At 52.5% G+C, this 20,371-nt stretch overlaps 1 protein-coding gene across 2 annotated transcripts in view; it reads left to right on the top strand.

The window, feature by feature from the left end:
- The first annotated feature begins 4,336 nt into the window (after positions 1 to 4,336).
- LOC144098933 (cyclin-dependent kinase 16-like) overlaps positions 4,337 to 20,371 on the top strand; it is a 205,978-nt gene continuing 189,943 nt past the window's right edge. Inside the window, exon 1 of one of the 2 annotated variants that reach the window (XM_077631903.1) lies at positions 4,337 to 5,510. In XM_077631903.1, coding sequence (XP_077488029.1) covers positions 5,378 to 5,510 — 133 coding nt within the window. In that variant the 5' untranslated portion in view covers positions 4,337 to 5,377. The remainder of the gene's footprint in view (positions 5,511 to 20,371) is intronic. The other variant, XM_077631904.1, reaches the window with a different exon arrangement.

Here is a 20,371-nt window from a genome sequence, read left to right as displayed (position 1 = left end):
GAATGCAGCACTTGGCACGCCGGCTCACAGAGAAAGCACATTGTCGTGGCTTTCTTTACAAGTGCCGTTACTCGACGTTCAATACATTTACCTTGTTGGAGCCACCGGTGTCTAGCACTTGTGAAGAATGGCCGAATTGTGAGTAAAATCAGATTTTTAATGTCATCACGTAATTGATACTTGTCTTTTATAGACTTGCTGTCGTGTCTGGTGGTGTGTTTGACAAAAGGGTTGGCAGAGCATTGATTCAAGTTTGACAAAGTCTGTGGAGTTGCCATAGAAAATGTTTTATGCTTTAAAGGGGGTAGAAAATGTATTAGTGGGCAGGTGGACCTTTAGACGCTGTTGGGTAAATTAGATACATTGGAGTCTTGTTAATTGGCGGTCACTTAATTTGAGCAGCTTGTTTATTTGGACTGGTGCTTTGGTACGGTCAGTATCAAATCTATGAAAAAGGCTCTCATCAATTGGGACTCCATATAATTTGAACAAATTTTTGGTCCTGTTCGAGTTACGGTTATTGCGAGCTGACCATATAAATTCCATAAAGTGGTAGAACACCGGTTTTCAATGTTTAACTTGGCCACGGAAGCCATGGTTTGCATGGTGACTGTTGCTTGCATTAGGATATGTACCTGCTGGCGTTGGCTGAGATATCGGTCTAGTTTTTCAGGCCTCATGTCGGTGCTGCATGAAAACTGAAGCGACATTGTCTGCAGAATACTAGATAGAGAAGGCTGGGCATTGTTTCCTAGACTCTCCAGGATTATCTGAAGAGTTTAGCGCTGGCCAGAAAGCAAGGCTGAAGATTGTAGTTATCAGGTGTGACTGCTTACCCATACCTGCAACTGTACAGTTTTAAGTGGGTAAGAAGCGGATGTTGAAGAACTCAGCTTATGCACAAAGATTAAGTGACTGGCTGTAGTATAGTGAGATGTTTTCTTACACGTTTTACTCATTGATGTACCACAATTAATTTCTGGATTTTATTAGGAGTCTCTTCAACACATAAAACTCCTTTCATCCCCGCTGATAGGGGTGACCAAGGACCTTTCTTTTAAGTTTTCAAATCTTGAAAAGAAAGCGCTAGGTAACTACTAGTATGTTATCTTTAAATAACATAGACTTGTATATTTCTTTCATGGTGCACAATAAGCTGTTCCATTTTCAGCGCTTATCCTCACCCCAGTCTGAGATGAGCACATGTTCTTGTTGGAAACAGTTATCTTTTATGACTTCCACTTATCTTGCAAACATGTTTTTGCCTGACTGGTATCTACATGGTGGTTGGTGTAACAAAGGTATGTGCTGTTCGTAGTGGAAGCAGCTCCAGGCATGTGCACCTTTGTGACGTTGAAAAACCACACAAGTTTACTGAGTTGGTGCATGCTGTGTGTTGATACTTTGGTGTCTGATGCTTTTGTATTGTAGTGTGTGCATGTGTTTGGTTAATACACCTCGAATTTAGAGTGAATTTAGAGTTGTGCAGAAGTGTGTGTGTGTAGTGTGGAAAGAGGCATTGTAGTAGCGAGAAGTGATGCATTTTTTCTTTCCCCGAGTTGCCTGAGTTGTTCTTGAACCTATTCTATGCCTGTTCCTATGTTGACACTGCTGTCTCTCTGACACCTCGATTCTCGATTAGACTGCAGTATTTTTTTTTTACAAACAACTGTTACTAGCCTCTTGTATTTGCCTTGCAACTTATTTTGTGGTGTTTTGCACTTTTTATTAGCACAATTACTATTTTTTATTTTTTTGTAGCTCCCAATTGTGCATTCCATCTTCAAGACCAGTTGGCCTTGAAGGATAACAGGCTAGAAGTGAGACGAATGGGTCACTTATGGGGCCTGTCTTCACTTTTTGTCCCAGTGACTGATTGGCTTTGATTGAGTAAATCATTTTGTTTCTCTGGGTGCCTTGACTGGACAAACAGTTGGGATAGGGCTATTGGCCGCAGTCCTCGATGTATTTTTGTGCTTTCACCCCACGTGCATCAAATGAAAAAAAAAAAGCCCTTTATATATGGCACACATCCAAATTCAACTCTTATTGGCTCAGCTGTGGCAGTAATGGCCACATTACTGCCACATTACTGGAATGAAATTTTGTCTTCAAATCAAAGGATTTCAGTTGGGCTGTGCCTAAATTCTCCGAAATGCAAAATTTATGTGAGATACACTATTAAAAACTAAAGGCCTTCCCTTTTGCTATATTGCTTTTAAGAGATCACATTATTGCTTAATGCATTCCTATGAGGGAGAGATAAAATATGAGTGTGAGGAATAGATGGGGAGAGCTTGATCAGAGAAACATGCCCCCTGGCTTATGTTCTTACATTCCCATGCTTCAGTGTTCGGCTGAGATATCTTAAGCGTGAGGAATGGAGAAGTGCTTCTGATTACAAGTAGGCCATCAAGTTGCCCCCCTCTCTCTCTGCATATATGATGCAGTGGTCTTTAACGATGTCTTTCCAGGCTCAAGACTGAGCCTCTTATCTCGTGCAACACACCGCTTCTCCATTTCCTCATCGCGGATTCCCGACCTCCGTTCTCCACTCACAGGCAAGTGACCTTCTAGCTTTAAATGTTCGCTTTGAAAGTAGGCCCATTGCCCTGTGTTGCTTTTTGTGCTCCTGAACTTTACCGTTTGCCTCTTCACTTCCGAGACACATGTAGGTGAAAGCTGCCTTTACTCACGAAGTGGTTTTATTTTGTTATTTGAGCTGACTATGCCATTATGGCAATTTTACGCGCCAGGTGTTTTTGTTTGGTCAATATCTGGTTTCTAATGTCTTAAAGAGCCTCCACATTTTCACAGGAGTTCATGTCTTCCATGAATTTTGCCACAGTGATGCTTGTCAGTTTTCTCTTCTTGAGCTTGCAAGTTGGGGTGCTATTCAGTTTACTCTTGTATGAGGCTTATATTATTACGGTAGTATAACTAGGTGGAAAATATTGCACTTGGTTTGTGCTTGAAACATGGTCATGAGCCATGACTTCAAGCACAGCTGGCTTTGTCATTACAGTGACACACTGTGGGAACTAGTCACATTCAAGATCAAATATATATGTAGCTAATGACGTTCCATTGAACTCCGTTGAGTGATCATTAGCACCACAATTAATGTTAAACACTCAGCAACAACCTTCACACTAATCTTTCACAATTCATCCTGACAATATAAAACATTGAGCATTTATTGGGAATAGCAGGGATAATGAGCTCAAATATTCTTTGAACTATGAGCGCAAACAACAAGCTTGCCATGGCTTAAGTGCTGTGGGCAGAAAGGCAAGTTTGGCACCATTTACCTCATAACGAGTGTAAGCAGCATTGGCGTCTATTGCGAAGCTTTGTGCATTGCTTCTGGAGCAAAGTAAATCAGCAAATCTATTTTAGATTGCAGATTTTTGTGCTGTGGTGATGGGACTGTGACAACCAGTGTGAAGTCCTTGGGTGGTCTGTTGAGAGAACCGAGTGCTTACTGGTTAAGCACTTTTGTTGGCGGCATGCACGCAAAAAATTGTTTCGAGCCTCGTGGCAAATTCAGTCGAACGGGCCCTGAATGCCCTGGAGGCTTCAGCGCCATGTGGATGTCATGCTGGAAGAGAATGAACGAGCGAGAAGACGTTTATTGGCAAAAATAGGATGGTTGCTTCGAGAGGAGGAGGTAAATTTTATTAAAGAAGAGGTCCTAGGCGCAGTTTGGGGTGAGGTTCCCCTCCCCGCGGTGGGCTCCTCTTCTAGGCCAGACACCAGGTGGCCGACCGAGGATGTTGTTCGGCGACCTCTTCGGCCCGCTCCGTGGCTCGGAGTTGAACCTCCGGGTCCGAGCTGGGCAGCGCGGCCTCCCACTGCGATTGGGTAGAGAGCTGCAAACTGTTCGACGGCTTTTCTTGATTACATGAGTATAGGATGTGTGGTGTGTCTGCCTTGTGGTGTCCACAGAGAGGACAGACGGGGCTAAACTGCTCTGGGAACCATATAGCGTACATGTACGGATTAAAAAAAGTGTCTGGAGCTGCCGCCAGCTGACTTGTTGTGTTTTACTTAGAGATCTATGTTGTTCTGGGAAGATTTGTCTTTCTTTCTTGAAGTGGGTAGTAATTTCTTTTTAGGTCCGACCTCAGCTCGGGGAAGCGCACCTCGGGGTTTCTTCGAGAAGCGTTGAGCGAGGCGCCGATTTCGAAATTGGCGCCGCGCGTGCCGAGCTGCTTGCTGGTGACGTCTCTGGTCACGTTTCCCGTGATTCCGCGCGAGCAATTGAGCGAGTAGAAAAGAAAGAAGAGCATTGTAGAAAGAGAAAGCGCGCTCGTTGCGAGAGAGAGAGAGAGAGAGCGAGCCCCTCGCGAGCAAAGCCGGTCTCGCGGCGGCATCTCTTCCCCGCCTCTGGGCGCACCAGCGCCGCCAACGTCTCCTCGGGCGACCCGTCTGGTGCTGCTGCCGCGGCTGCTCGGCGACGTTTCGTTAGCCGCGCTGGTCGATCGTGCGGCACCCGTCGAGGAGAGGAACCCGGCGTGCCCGTGTGTGTGTGTGCGTGCCTGTGCCGTGCGTCGCCGCGTCATCTTCGAGGCGGCTGTAACCACGACGACGCCTTGCTCGCTCGGTCCCCCGTGGTAGGAAGCGACCGGCGGCGTGCTTACTGACCTGAGCCCGGAGAGCCAGCCGCCGCCACCGCGGTCTTGTGTCGCTCGGCTCGGACACGAGATCAGTGGGACGCCGCCGAGCGATGCAGCAGTCAGCCGAGTCTCGCCGGCTGGACGAGTGAGCGAGCAAAGCGCGCGCTGTTGCTGGCCGTTAGTTGGATTGTACGACTGGCTCACCTTTGACTGGCTCCCGTGAGTGCAGCCGTACATTGCATATCGTCTGAAGAGGGCCTGTTCGGCGGGCCCTTTGCTCGCCGGTGATCGCGCGGCGCGTACTGCTGCGGACCTCCTCGACACAGCGGACACCTGGTTCACCTTTTTTTTTTTGTCTCTGTGTCCCTTGGAATATGGATGCCGCTCAAGCCCGCGCCGTTCCGCTGTTGCTCTACGGGCCGACGACGATAGAAGCTTTGACCTCGTCCCGGCGATAATTCGCGCCGCTCGAAGAAAGCCGCCGTGTGTGCTACTAAAGCCCTTCTGAAGCGCGCCCCATATTTCTCGAAAGGAGCCCCGCGTCCCGGCCATCTCGGGAGAGCCTGATCGAGTTTGCAGCATCGAGCCCCCACCATTACTTTATCATTTTCGTGAGCACCGTGCGTCGACTGCGCTCTGACTGCTGCTGCTGCCCCTGGGAGCAGAAGACACTGGCGGTTGCCGTCGCCCGCTGGTCCGTCGACTAGTCACACTTCTTGCTTCCCGCGTTCTTTTATTTTGCAATTCTGTGATCGGCCATGGATATCAAGCTACTGCACAAGAGCAACACCTTCAGCAACTTCGGCAGCCACAAGCTTGGCAGCTGGTTCTCGACCTTCAGCATCGCGAGGCGGAAAAACAGCTCCACTCTCAAGAATTCCAAGAGCCTGAGTGAGTCTCGCCGATTTTGTGCTTCTTTGTGCTTTAAGCGCTGCCTCGTAGTAGTACTTCGCCTTCTCTGAGGGAGACCGACGCAAGCTTACGCGCGCGCCCGTTTTCGTGTCGGTTTTTTCTTTTTTCACTCTCATTCGTGCAGATTTCAAAGGACGAAAAACTAGCAAAAAAAAAAAAAGCGCGAGCTCATGGATGGCGTGTTTCTCGGAGATGATCCCTCGTCGACGCCTCTCATCCGCAGGGCCGTTGCTTTTCTTCTTTTTCTTCACTGATCCGGCTTCGTGCATCGTTCTCCTCCGTATCAATTTTCCGCTCGGCCGACTCTTTCTCCTCTTGCGTCTTTTTTTAAATTTTTTCTTCCCGGTCTGGCAGTTCCCGACTGTCAGCATTCTTGTAGAGATCGTCTTCGCTCTAGCGACCACTGATCAGACTTGTGGTTTCACTTTTCTTTATCACCGCCCCTCATGACGTAGTACTGCTTACCTCATCGTATTCACAGATGGACCTTGCGCCTATCTGAAATCGAGGAAGGTTGCCGGATTAGATAAGGGTGCTCGGATGAGCGGAGATCTGCATCCTTGCAAGTCGGGTATCCGAGCCGTATTTAGAGAGGGGGGGGGGGGGGGGGGGGGGTAATTTATTGCTACAGCTCATATCCGAGCCACGTCTGTGTCAGGGCGTTTTCGGCGGGACTTGAGCCCCATGCCGTTGGTTCGGGACTCAAAACGCGCTTGTGTGTCGCGGTTTTGAAAACGCCGGGAAGGATTGCTCTCTCGTGGTTTAAAAGCTCTGGCTTCGTTCAGCGCCTGAGAAAGGGAGGCTTCCTCAAGTTTAGCGAAGAAATTGATGAGGCGCGAAGCGCTCGGATGTGGAATTTGTGGGTGTACGACGTGTACCCAACTAAACGCTGGCCTGCCTGGTGGCCTCTTGTTTTGCGCATTCTCAAGCTTGTCTATGCCGTTATAATTGAAGTAGTCGGAGTGTGCGGGGGGGGGGGGGGGGGGGGGGCAATGTTTGTTGTGTCGGCGTTGCCAGGTATTCCAGCCTCGCGTGCGAAGAACATTCCAGATAGCTCTTTGAAACGAGTCGCCCTCTCGAAGAAGCAGTGGCGGCCAACGTGTCATTGCAGAGGCGGTCTGTCAATGGATGCAGGGGTTGGATGGCAATGCCCCGAGGCTGCTGAAACGTGTGGCCGCTTCTCTCATCGCCCCCCCCCCCCCCCCCCCCCCCTTCCCGCTTCGTGTCTTTCCAAGAGAGGAAGGAGGCCCGAAGCCGGTCGCAGTGAGGTAGGGCGGCGCGAGGAGTTTTGCCGAGGGCCCGTGTTTGTTTACCCGGCGTAAGGGAGGATGTCTTTCGGGGAGTGCGCGCGGCTGCTCGTGGCGTCGAGCCGGCTCTCTCTTCACACCCCCCCTCCCAGGCCCGGAGGAGGCTCAGTGCTGTGCGCTGCGCCTGGCGTGAGCCGCTGGTGAGGCGAGCGAGCCGATCGATGGCAACCCGACGCCGCTAGCGCCTTGCCGAGATGGAAAGAAGCCCGGGAGCAGCGCCGATGGTGCCGCCAGTTGATGATGGCGCGAGGCCGCTCTTGCTTTCGGTGGCTCGGTGGGGTCCCGGACGAATTTTGATGAGGCGGTTCGCACAAGATGCCCGTGCGATGCTCTCGATCGGCGCGAGAACTCCAGGTGGTTGAAATCAATGCGCATCCTTCACTATGCAGCGTCTCTCTCTCTCTTCTTTCGGCTTCTGTTTCGTCCCTTCGCTGACGGCACTGTTCGTGTGTTCGCCAAGAAATGAGACAGTTCCTGCTTCTTTCTTACCTCAGAAGCCGGATATGATTATCTTGGCCGCGCGAATTGTCGTAACACCGCCTGCACGAGCCCTCCTTATGGTCCTCCGTGGAGCGAGTCTGGCATTTGGTGGAGTGGCTTGCGATTTGCACACTGATGATTATTCGGCGTGCTTTTATGTTCATGTCCCCGTGTTTGTCGCTCTTTATTTATTTCCCGTTATCTTTTTGCGATGCGGGTGGTTATCGCGGGCCTCCGTGCGCCTAATTTGAAAGGTTGTGCGAACGTTGAATGAATGAATAACTTCATTGTTCCTTCAAATGAGGTGTTAAGGGGATGAGTATCTTGAGCTGGTCTTGCAGGTCTCAGCTGGTTAAGAGGGCCTCCCAGTGCTCTTAATCTAGGGCTGAGAATGATAGGTGTTAATTGGCGAAAACCATTACGCTCGCCCTATCTACTGTAGTTGCTCGACCTCCTTTTTTTTTTTTTAAATAGTAGTGTTTCTTATCCCGCTTGCTAATTGATTGGTCGTCTGCTCCTTTTTTTTCTTCACTACCGTGCCTTTTGCTTTCGTTTTCGTCTGTGGAATTAATGCGTGCGCGCGCAAAAATGACGCGACGGAGCTTCTTTAAGCTTCGTATTCGTGCGTGAAGTCAAAGGCGCTCGTTCGTTCCCCCCCCCCCCCCTATTTCCTATTTTCTTCTCCTTTTAAAGCGAGTTGCTACCTGGGGGTTCGCAGCCACCAATAGAAAGAAAAATATCTAAAGAGACGAAACTGAGCGTCAACATAAAACGCCTGCCCAGTCCGCGCGTTGCTGATGATGCCAGTGGCGGACTCGCACCTCGGAACCTTGTCGCTCTGTTGCGCGTAGCCCGCGACTCGCCGGAAATCTTAACGCGAGAGGAGCGGTGTGTGTCGTAAGGCGTTGCATTTTTGCGCGAGGTTGCACCTTTCGTCGCTGCGCTGCGACCTTTTCGCTAGATCTACCGGCGGTTATTTCCGTCGGAGGCGATGGCGATAATGACTTTCCTCGGTGCGCGGGTTATTTCTCGAGCTTTATTTTATTTTTTTTCTATACTCGCGTCGTTAGGCGCGTGCGCGCGGCTTTATGCCACGCTACGTTGCTTGCGTATTGTCGCACCCTGGCTTGTAGCAGCAAAAACGGTACAAGAAAGGGAGCCTCCGGAGCGTGTCATTTGTACCCGAAAGCTGAGCCTAATTTAGCCCTGGCTTTCTTGTAGCCTAATGACCTGGGACGATGGCTAAGGTTTGGCGCAGTCGCGTCTCAAGGTGCCCTCGGAAATACGAATGCTTCGTGCCCCTCAGCGTTGCGATATTCGCCGTTACGGAAGCAGTCGCGTAAAAAGAATTTTGCGATTGTTTTTTGCACGCGGATGCGGTGTGCGAAGAGCAATGGGCTGATGGGCGCTCGGGGTAACGGAGTGGATTCCACGAGAAGGCAAGCGTATAGTAGGGGCCGGCAGAAGGTCGGACGATGTGACGGAAGTTTTATGATGAGCGACTCTCGCGTTTCGGTTGATCTCTAAAACGTCGTCGTTCTGTGCGGTGTGCAAAAAAAAACTTTCCGTGCGGGCTGCAGGCTTAAACGTTAGAGCGAGTGGTTCGTTACTCCGACGGCGCGACTGGCTCTGCGCGTCGCCTGTGTGTCGCGCGCTTCCAAATGTCGCCGCCATTCTGTCTGTCGGAAAGAGCAGACGACGCTCGCGCGACATAGTTTGTGGTGGCGCATCGTTGCGTATGCCTAGCCGTCTGCCCTTTCTCCCTCTCCCCCCCCCCCCCCCTCTCTCGCTCACTACCGGCAACAGCTGCGACACGGTTGGGCGAGATTCCTCGGGGCGCCATTTTGCTCCTCGACCATTTCAGCGTCATCTGTCTGAACAGTCTGCCTGCGTCACTGAATGTGTGCGAACTGTGTAACAAATGAAAGAGGAAGGAAGAAAGATAAATGAACCTGTGTTTGATTAATAACCCCGAAGCGGGCTCCGGCTGCAAGCAACGCTATGGCACGGTTTAAATGAGGCTTGGGTGCGCGTGTATGCGTGTTGCGTGAACACTGAATCAGTCTGGATGCTCACTGTGACGTTCATATGCAACGCCTGCTGCTTCCAGGCAAAAAAAAAAAAAAAAACCTGTTCTGCTTACCTTGCTGCTTGCTGCGTGGGATGCATCGCGTGAACGGCATTGTTCGGCCCTCACCTGCTTCGATCGCTTACGTACGGGGGTGCTACGAGTTCGTCTATAGGCGTGTGTTAGCGGCTCTTCAATTCCCGCTGAACACTCACCGGTAATGCGCCTATGGGGAGACGGCGGCTTCCTGATGAGCGACATATCCGCGGAGTTGCGGGTTGTCGCGGATAAACGTGAGCGACGGCGTTTATTACTGTCGAAACCGGCGAATCTACCGGCTGTGATATTCGGCGATATTCGGCGCGACAGCTGTTACTCATCGAGGTTTAATAACCGTTCTACACAGTTGCAAACCGGAAACTAAGCTCGGGCGGCTTGAAAACGCGTTGGTCCCTCCCGCGAGAGCTCTCATTGGTGGCGTTGGTGAGTACGCGGAGTCTCGTTAGTTGGAACTCGCTTCCATTCGAACTTTCGGTTTATTCGAACTGGTGCATTGGTCCCGTCGACCTCGCGTGTGCCAGTTTGAACTCCTCGGGCCCGGACGAATGTTAAGGCGATAGTCTTTTAATGGCCCATACTCGCGTCCGCGCGTTACATTTTTGGTCACGTGGCCTTGTCCGTCCGTTACACCCTAGGTCACGCGACCTTGCCACGTGATCACAACCTGCCAACTGGACTGTGAGCAAACTGCCCACTGTGGCGGGTGGTGTGATCCGCCGCCAAGCAGCGACTGCGCATGCGCAGCGTGACGTCACCGCTCAAATTCAAATCAGGGCAACGAGTCGCAAACGGCTTTCGCCTTCCCGCAGTTAAGAGATATCTAAGTGCCTCCAACGGATTTTTTTTCGCTCCTTTTCGAAAGTTGGCATCATCGAGATTCGATTACCGATTAGTACTGAGTACGGCGGCACCTATCGGATGGCATGCGTACCAAGCGCCGCTCGTCGCGGAGTGTGCCATCCGACTCCACCCGCGCGCGTGGACGGAAGAGGGTCCTTCTCAAGAAGGACGGCGACAGCGGTTTGGCAGAGAGACAGCGGAGAAGAAAGCAGCGGCTGTGGGGGCGCCGTCCAGACGTGAGCAGACTGGAGGAAAAAGAAGATGGGCTGCACTGGCGGTGCACTGAAGAGGCCGACGTGGAGTGGTCCGCGCCGAGAGAAGCTCTCCTTTTTGGAGTGCGACGACGAGTGTCGGGAGAGCTGATGCCGCCCGCCGCTGCTGCTGCTGCTGCTCGCCTCGCTCTCCGGCTGTCGTTGGCGTCTCCGCGGGCGAGCATCTCTTCTTGGACGCCGGCTTGCCTGCCTGCTTGCCTTGCTTGCTCTCTGCCGCCACCATGCGCTACGTTTCCCGTGTGCGGCTGTTGGAATGTGGAAGCGGTGCTGTCTCTCTCTTTCTGTCGGCTGCTGCCGCTCTTCTTTCCCCTCTCTCTTTTCCTCCTCGCTCAGTCTGGCGCGCGGCGTCCCTTGCCTCCTCCCGCGGAGGAGCGCACAACCTTGAAATAACAAACTACAAACGGAAAGAAGAAAAAAAAACAGGAAAAAAACGGTTTCTCTAGGGTTTCGCACGCGTGCGGGCGTCGCCTTATATTTCGTTGTGTGCCTTTTTTTCTGTTTTTTTTTATCCCGTCCCGCTGGGCACTTCTGTCCGAGGTCGGTCGGCCGCCTTTTTTGTTGTTGCTCGTGGGCGTAGTTTGGCGTGTACGTTCGCTTCAACTTCAATCTCGCCTCACTGGCCGTTGTTAAAACTCTCTGGCGGAATCGAGTCGTGTTGGAAGAAACGAGCTTGCTTTGCTGGCTTCCCTTCCTTTCGGTCGTCGGGCTGCCTTCAGGCACTGCATCCCCCCCCCCCCCCCCCCCTCTTTTCTACCCTCGGCGTTCATTTTGCTCTTGTAGAAGCAGTGCTACTACCCCTTGCTCGCTTGTTTGTCGTGATATACGCGGCGTCTCGGCCTTCGGGGTACCAATGATCCTTCCGCTGGTTTCCGCCCCCGAGCGCCGATTTTCCCTATTTTTTTTTTTCTCTAGCCGCGTTTATCGCTGCCTGGCTCGCACTGTCTTTCCTTACCTGCGTACGCGGGACTGTCACGTCTTGTACTTTTTTTTTTTTTCGTAGCCGCCAGTCTGGCAGTCGGAAACTGTGCCTCTGCGCGTCGGCTCCGCCGCCGTGTATCGTACCGCCTCCGGCACTAAATGCCTTTGTGCTTCGTGATCGCGGACAGCGCCGGAAATCTAAACGACATACACATGCCTGGTTTTTGTTTGTATTTTATACTTTTTTTGTCGCAGCTGTTGACGACTTTCTCGAGCGCCGTTGCAGCCTGCGTACCCTCACAAAAGTTGCAATCGGCAGGTGACTGTCTGCGGACTTGTCTCGAGAAATGTTTTTGAGGGGTTGCCTAGGGCAAGGTTGATCAGGACAAGTTTGCCCAGTAGGGCCTGACGCATAGAAACCTGAAGAGTCGGTAGGGGGCGCTCACACGTCGTCCCCATCATCATAACCTGTGGCCACTTGGCGGGCGGTAGACTGCACTGATATCACTGTCAATTTTCTAAAATTACGGTAGCATTTAGGCTATTGTCATACACACACACACACAAAATTCCGACTTCTCCCTAACGAAATTTCCTGAATAGTTAAAATTCCCCGATGACATCCTCAGGGTCACCTGACTCCGATTGCCCATTCGGAGCGGCGCGAAATGTGAAAGTCGCCACGAAATTTTCTGATCGGTCGAGAGAGGCCACGTGACCTCTTGACGTCATCACAACTTGCCCACCGTGCAAGGTGGCAACAAGCCCAATCGGACTGTGAGCAAGCGGCCCACCGTTGCCAAATTCAGTGCAGTTGCCACCTGCCCACCGTGGCGTTGCGCATGAGCCTTAGGGAGCTCGGGAAGAAGCAACCTGCGTCTCACAAGCCCCACCGGTACGGCGGTGCTTGCGGTGCAAGGCTGCTGTTATATGGCACCAGTCATGAGCGCAATCGATTGGAAAGCATTTCTGCACCATTTGCACCCAACGTATCGCCGGTGTACCCGAAATATTTTTTTTCCAAGCAGTGACGTACTACTACTGCGTTTCCTGGCGAAGCCATCATCCGTTTAGAGCAGGTTGCAGCTGTCGTTATGCGTGGATCTGAAAACTATCCCGGGAGAGTTGACCGGAAGCGGACACCGGAATGAGTGGCGGATGTTGCGCCGAATTATCGGCGTCACTGACGCCTCGTGTGTGCATCTACGTCCCTGCCCGCGTTTGAACGTCCCTTACTCGTCCTGGCTTTCTTATGCTTTTTTTTCTCCTGTTTTAAAATCTGCCCGACTACCTACACCGGCCAAGGCCAGCCACGAGTATGCCGCTTTGAGAAGAGCGTTTTCAGTTATTAGCGGGATCGCTGCTGCGGAGCAGTGTGCTGTGAGAATGGGAGCCGTCCCAGGGAAAAATTCGTTCAGACAACGGTGGCGCCTGAGAAGCGCCTGCGACACGTTCTCGCGCCCTCATCAGTGTGACCCTTCTATCACGTTCGCAGGCACATGCGCTGTTCCAGCTCACTTCCTCCTGTTCCTATAGCTCATCTCGCGTCGATCCCCACGCTTCTACCGCGAGAACGTCGCTCGCTTCACGAGAGGGAGTTTGTGGGAAAGTTTGTGATCCGCTGTGACGACACAGCGCAGAGAACAAGGAGAGGCGAGGCACCGCACACGATTGGGCGTTGTGCAGCGCTGCCGCGTTCCGTGGGGACGTCTGACCAGAGCGCGAACGGGGGACAATAACTTCCTGGTATAGAGACGGCTTTGCGGCTGCCGGCTCTGACCGCAGTAGCTGTGAAGCATTCGTTTTCCATGGCCGGACGAAGGGGCGGAACCCCCGTCGAACATTGCCCACACATCCGGGGACTGAATGTCGTGGCGAACGCATGAGGGACGGGGTCCGCGATCGGCGGCGACGGCGAATGCAGCGCGTAATATTAGCGCTCGTCTTGTGTGGTCTTGTTCTTTGTTGTCTCAAACCTCGCTCGTGCCTGCTATAGAGCGGAGTCGTTGCCTGTCACTCCGCCGAAGCGTCCTGGCTCGTACAGCTTCGCCGTGTTCGTAACCTTGTGGCAACGGCGGAGACGGTCGATGGTGCCGCTGCTGCCAAGGTGTGACGGGCGAAGTGGGGAGAAAATGCTCTGGAAGGGGCGCGCACACACAGCTGATGTGCTTTTAGCCTGCTCCGGCGGGCGCGCTGAGTCAGCGCCGAGGGAGGGGTTCTCCGGATCGTTTTGGCGCGAACGTACTACGCTTCGCCCAGGTTCGCTTTCGGGGTGGCTATACCGGGCAGAAGCTGAGGTACTGGGCCGTGGCGGGAGGCGGTGAGAGGAACCGTTAGGATGTGTAGGAGCGCGCTCGCCTTTGTGTGTGCGTGTATGTGTGTTCGTAATAACGGCGCGGCGGCTGTTCGCCCGCCGCCTTTGGCGGTGAGTGCCGGCTACTCGAGGGGGTCTGAGATAAGGAGGGCGATTACACGTGTATGATGTCTGCTGTGTCGCCGCGATCGCGCCAGACCCCGTGCGCGGCGATGACGTGTTCGCTCATCTCTCTCTCTCTCTCTCTAGTGAGACTCTGCGGAGAGGAGCTCTGCACCAGACTTGTGCTGAGGTGTGTGCAAGGCCGTATTCGGGCTAGAGCTATAACGTACGCGTGGTACGTAGATGTCGCAAACAAGGAAACAAACAAAAAAGAAAACGCCCGTTCACGTGTGTCTTGCTGGTTAGCACGCTTGCTTACGTCACACACTAAGCGATTGCGTCCCCTCTGCCATCTTCCCATCCCTTCTCTTCCATGTCACCGCTCAGCTGTGCGTCCGACGGAGATAAGGGGGAGGGGGGGGGGGGGTCCGGCAGAGACGCGCCGGCGTCGTTGATAATGACGTGATTAGAGACGCGTTTTTCTCGCCCCCCTGCACCGAATTAATTCCCTGCTCCCGGGGTGAAAGATATCTCCGCCATGGTGTGTCCTTCCTTCGGCCAGAACTGAGATTTGCTGGGACGCCTCGGCGCTCTCGGCTTTGGGGGAACGTCCCTCGAAGCAGTGGGAATTGAACGCACAAATTGGTGCATTTCTTTGCTTTTTTTTTTTAAGCCAGAAACTGACTCGCCGACCTTTTAATGTGACGAGAATGGTACAGTGCGACCTCACCAGCCTCATTTCGGCCGCCTATTGGTATTCCTCTAGCATGCTTTAGTCCTTTTAACTTGCGTTCTTTCACGGTATTGAAATTTCGCGCGCTCGGTCGTTTTCTGTTTTCGCTGGGATCAGTTGTGGCGCCCGCGGTTGTTAGGTGCCGAAGCTGTTGTAGTCCGGTACCGAGAGCCTGAACCCTTACCAAAATGGTCTGTAGACTGTCTACAGACTTTTTATAGACTGTTTCCTTCCTATATATATTTCCTTGCTTCCATTCGTAGTCTGTAGACTGTCAATAGACAAAAGTCTACTAAGCGCATATGGCCATGTCTAGGTATAGATTTTCTATAGACTGTCTATAGGATTTGTAGTGGCTATCGACTAGTCTACAGGATTTGTCTGTAGACATTATAGGCAAAGGTCTATAGACAGTCTATAGGCTGTCTAAAGAAATTTTTGTAAGGGTTAACATCTTCACAGTGGACCAAAGGCTCCATTCAAGAACTGTTGACGTCGGTTGTTTCCACGTGAACAACAAAACGACTATTTGGCACGTCTCAAAAGCGTTCTATAAAACGATCGGCCTCCGAAAGCTGTACATACAAGGGACGCTGTAGGGTGGACGTTAACGTCCGCAAGAAGTATACTCTGAGCCTATATGAGGACGTACAGTCCCCGTCAAAATTATTACAGCCCAAGGGGTTTGCTCCTAAGCTGTTCAGCGGGGCTCCCTAGCACATCTGGCAGTCCAAAACTTTGGAAAATTAAGGACACGAAGCCATTTCTCCTTCGAGGGATTATTCACTGAGGATACTTAACGAGGCGAAATGCAGGCTTCACAAGCAAACCCCTTTTGACGTGGGCTATTTATTCCAGGGCTGCATGCAGCCCGCACTGCCAGCGTCGTCTTCTCCTGTCTCGTAATGTTACTCCTCTGCGCCGACCGACTCTTCTTCAACTTCGAGTCTCACCTAGATAACTTTGCAACTTGCCCTTCTCTTGACCTTTCAGGCCACCTGCGTAACATTGTATTCCTCCGAGGCCACATGGGGCACCCCAGTAAATCCCGAGGGGGTAGTAGGTTGGCCCAGTATATGAAACGCCTTCGCGCATTCAGGAGAAGCGCTCTCTCTGGCCTCAAGCCGAATGCGGCGCGAGTAGCCGCTGACGTCATTGCCGCCCACACTCCGGTGGTCCTTAAGCGAAACAGTCGCAGTGGTGGAGGTTCGCGAAGCGCGGCCAGCGCTGCCATCTCTCGACACCGCGCACACGGTATGTGCAATGCGTAGCTGTTTTCTCGATTCGGCCGCCGTCATCGCACCACCGAAAGCGCCCCCCCCCCCTTCCCCCTTCGTCGTCCGGCGCCGCGAAGAAATTGAAAAACGGAAAAAGAAAGAAAACGAAACCTCGCGCCACGAATGCGTCACGGCCATTCTCCGCGTACTACGTGCAGAATAGCCGGCCTTTCGCCGTGTCTGTTCTCGTGTGCGGGGTCCACCGCCGCGGGACGAGCGGTGCAGCTTGAATGGGAGCGTTCGAGGCCGCATCGTGCGTGGCTCGGTGGTCTTTTGTTGGTGTGTTGTTTTTCCACCGCTCTCGTGTGCGTTATCCGTGCTTCGGCCGGCCGGCCGTTCTCTTTCGTAGTTCCCTCTCGGGTCGCGCGCACAGCACTGCGGCTGCAACTACACTCGATGCCGTAATAACGACGCAAGAAGACTGCGCATCGGCGAAGGGGGCTCGTGGAAGCGCAGCGCGTGAAAAACTGGAGGCTTCGTGCGCGTAGTGCGTGTTGGATTGTGTTCAAGCGTCTCCCATCCGTAGCGGAGGGAAAGGTATAAGGCCACCCAGGTATTCGAAGGGAACGGTGAGCGCGGTCCTGACCGTTACGCGCCGACGGGTGCAGTTTTTTCTCTTTTTTTTTATATAGTCGAACCTAGTTATAACGAAATAATGGATATAACGAAGGAACGACGATTGCCCCTTGGAAGCTCGGTCAACGCGGCCTATAACGAAGTAATCGCCGTGCCCCGTAAGATTTGTTATAACGAGATTCAAATGTGTATGTACTGGGCGGCGTGCTTGCGTCTCGCTGCCTTCGAGTATCGCGCGTTAAAAGGGGGCTGGCTGGTGTGTCGGGCTTCCATCGGCGGTTGCGTTTTTGCCAGGCATGCACCGAGCACACCACCACTATAGAACCATAGAACTGCACGCTCCGTCCAAAAGAGGGTGTCATTCCAGGGGCTGCGCCCACTGGCCGCCGCTAGTGGCGGGCGCTACAGTCGCGTGACTGCGCTTTGGATATAAAATACAAATATGTTGTACCCTGTTGCATAGTCCGAAGAACAGCGGAGGTTCAGTGATGTTTAACAAAGATTATCATAAGCTAAAGTGTGCGCACTTCAACCTTACCAACGCCCTTGTGTTTAGGCGGAAAGAAAGCGAGTTTAAACGATTGAAAGAGTGTAAGTGCTGGAACTAATGCCTCGACGAGCGTAGCGGTACAATTGTTCCCAGTGCTTTGTTGCACTCGTGTAAGAGAGAGAAAAAAAAATGCTGTTGCCAGGATGGATATGCAGTGATGTGCCCCGCGTGATCTTTTCGTAGAGCGCCATTCCGCATATCTCGAGCCGCCAGCGGGGCGTTCGCGGAGCGGTGATGCTTTTCGCACAGTGTGCGACGTAAAATGCTCACTTCGTCCGAGACGCGTCGTTGCCAGTCGACGATGTAACCGGATAAAAACGGCTCTGGAACAGTATGCGGCGGACGGATTTTCCCCAGGCTCGTTGTATATCGTTGAATCGGATCAGATACTCTGTTTCGTGAAGACGGGGGGCACGTGTTACCGTGGAGAGAGGCGCATCTGCGCGCGTTCCCTCTTGCCTGTGCGCCGCCGATTCACTTTACTTCGCGTTCTCTTGAAATGCGCGGCAGATCGAAATGGAGTGCAGTTGGCGACTGTATGCAAAGCCGTCGTGTAACTCACCGCGGCACGTCGGCGCCGCGTCCTTGCCGATCGACGGTTCGCCGTTGCTTCCCTGATCGCTTTAGCGGGAAACCCGAACACGTATGCGCATTGCGGGCAAGGACGAAAGATTGTCCGTCTTGGCAAGGCTCTCTCTTTTTTTTGCCCCCGCCTTCCGCGCGTTTAAATTTGGATTGCAGCGTTTCTCAAAGCAGATAGATGTCAGAATATGTAGCTTTGTGGCGCTCCGAGCGCCGTCGGCGGCTCGCGCAACTGATTGCGCTAACGAGTCGTCAGGTGCTACACCAATTAAGCCGGCCTATATAATCGCTTCCTCGTTTTGGGTACGTGTGATCGTCGGTGCTAAGCGTCGATTCGCAAGTGTGCAATACCGCGGCGCTGCGGCGGGTCTTGCTTCGGGCGCGGGTTTGACGGCAGAAACAGCAAAAGAAGCTCGCTGTATAGTTCTACCCTGTAATCATTGGCTGTTGTTCGGGGTTCCGTGTACCGGGATCTTTCTCGGTGCGTATTAAAACCAGATCCCGTTGCCGCCACTAGTACGGCTTGCCTCTCGTAGCCCAGATTGTTCGCTTCTCTCTTTTTCACGCCTGGAAGGAACCGTCATTTCGGCTCGTCTCTCCTCGTGCCGGTCGGGCATCGAAATCGGAGCAGCACGCGTGGGAGAGGCTTACGGTATCGCGCTGTTCAGAGAAGACGCACCCGACGGGTGCACTGAAGCAGTCGTTGTTAGCGGGGCGTGAAAGCGGGTGCCGTCCCGGACTTCCTTTAAGCTTTTCAGAGGGTTGTCGCGACGTTCCCCTCCATTCTTACCGGCTCCTTCTCCTCTTCAAACCTCCACAGGCTTGAGCAAGCGCTGATTTTCAAGCCTGTAGGTAATGTGTTGGGTGCGCCAACGACTGGCGACATTTGTTTGTTCGAATTTGGAATTACCCCTTCCCCTATCCTCTCTTTGTGTCCCCTCACCTCTTTCATTTCATTTCTCCATTCTGCCTGCTATCCTTTATTTCCGCTGCCCCAGCTCAGGTGCTTGAGTATAGACGGCAGATGCCGGAGCTAGCAATAGTCTTTTCCTTCCTTTTTATTATTATTTTAATAAAAATTACTACTGTAGAAGATCTCGGAAGATTTGCGTAATGATTAGGGCGCCTCGATTACAACCGGCGTTTGATGTGAGAAGCTCATGCCACTCTATGGGAAAACCATCAGTGCGCGGCCAGCTGCGACACTGCTGTGTCTTGCGCATGCGCTGAAATGGTTATCCTCTGCCGATGCGGAAAGTGAATTTGCTCAGGACGGAACTGGCGGGAGCTAGTTGGTTATGCATACCAATTGAATTGATTCCCGGCGCTCAAGAAAGCGACGAAGACTGATAGAAAAGACCACAGAGCGGTCTCTGTCTCGCGCGCCGGGAATCATTCGGAAAATGCAAATTGCCGCCGCTGGACATGAGGTGCACCACGTGACCACACTGCGCGTGCTATACAGATGCTGGAGAAAGCGAAAGCAGCGAGCAAGTGTGTAAGTGGAGAGAGGGAGGTGGCAGTGTAAAGGGACAGAGACTTAGTCCCCTACAAATTAACGGAGCGCGACGCGGACGAAGCGAACAAACAGGCCGGGAACCAGGAATCAACTGTCTTTATCCTACTCTGCACGTGGCCCCACGTAGCCAGCGTATGCCACGAGCCGAGCCGAGGCGGCGCAGCACTGCCGATGATGATGGTGCCGCTACACGCAGCATTAAAATATGTCGGTATACCTACTCGATGTAGAACTTTGGAGGTAGCCATTTTGCAGTGATTTCTCTCCGGTTGTACCACTTTGCGCACGGCGCCGATGCATGCGGCGGTGTGTGACCGTATAGTGGCATGAATCAGGATTAGAGGTTCGTGTTTTATGAGCGGATCGCGGAATGTCCTCCGACTGTGGGTCCGCCTCCTATTTCTCGGCCTTGGTTTTGGTCGTCTTATTCGTGTCGATTAGCTCGCTGGGGCGGTTGGTTATATGTGGGATTCTGTGAAAGCTAACATGCTCGGGCCTCCACGTCTAGCTGCAGAGCTATCCTTGAAATTATTCTTCCGGTTCAAGTTCCCGCTCTTTAAGTATAATCAGTCGTTTAACTCTCGTTTTAGCCTATGTGCCAGCATTAATTAAGGTGTCGCGTTTGGCACAGCTAGGCACGCGAGCATTGTGTCTTCGGAGCGACTGCAACATACGGTCAAAGATTTCTTTGTTTGCGTTACCCAAACAAGTTTGCGAGAGAGGCGAGGCACCATTCCAGGCGCATATAACCTTGTTAATGCATCCTCATCCCCTTCCTTCTACAAAGAACAGTAAAAAACAAAAAGACGAGGGGGCTCATAATCTTTTTCGGTCCGACCATTTGTCCGCCACCCCGAGTTTTTTTTTTTTTTTCCCTCCCAGCGCCTCTGCTGACGTCAAAAACAAACGTCGCGCCAGATCCCTCTTACGCAGTTCTCAGCGCTCTGCGTGCGTATTCGGAATGCCCGGGCGTATCAAGACCCCCTCTCCCGAGACGGAGAAGCGTATGCTGTTGTTTTCCCGTGTTTTTCCTTCATTAGACGAGTCGGCCGGATCTCGCCTTGGAAAGAAAAATCCCTCCGCTTTCGGTCGGGAGAGGCGGAGCTAGCAGCAGCTTGGGGGGGAAACGAGGAGGAAAAAAAAAAACGAGGCAAAATCTGAATGAATTGGTGCGCGCACGAAAAGAAACAAATAAGCGCTGTATAACGCTGGCTGCTGCTTCTTCGCCTATACGTTCTCATC

The sequence above is a fragment of the Amblyomma americanum genome, chromosome 7 (assembly GCF_052857255.1).
Source record: "Amblyomma americanum isolate KBUSLIRL-KWMA chromosome 7, ASM5285725v1, whole genome shotgun sequence".
Taxonomy (NCBI): domain Eukaryota; kingdom Metazoa; phylum Arthropoda; class Arachnida; order Ixodida; family Ixodidae; genus Amblyomma; species Amblyomma americanum.
The sequence above is the reverse complement of the archived record's forward strand: the minus strand, read 5'-3'. Positions and strand labels throughout refer to the sequence as shown.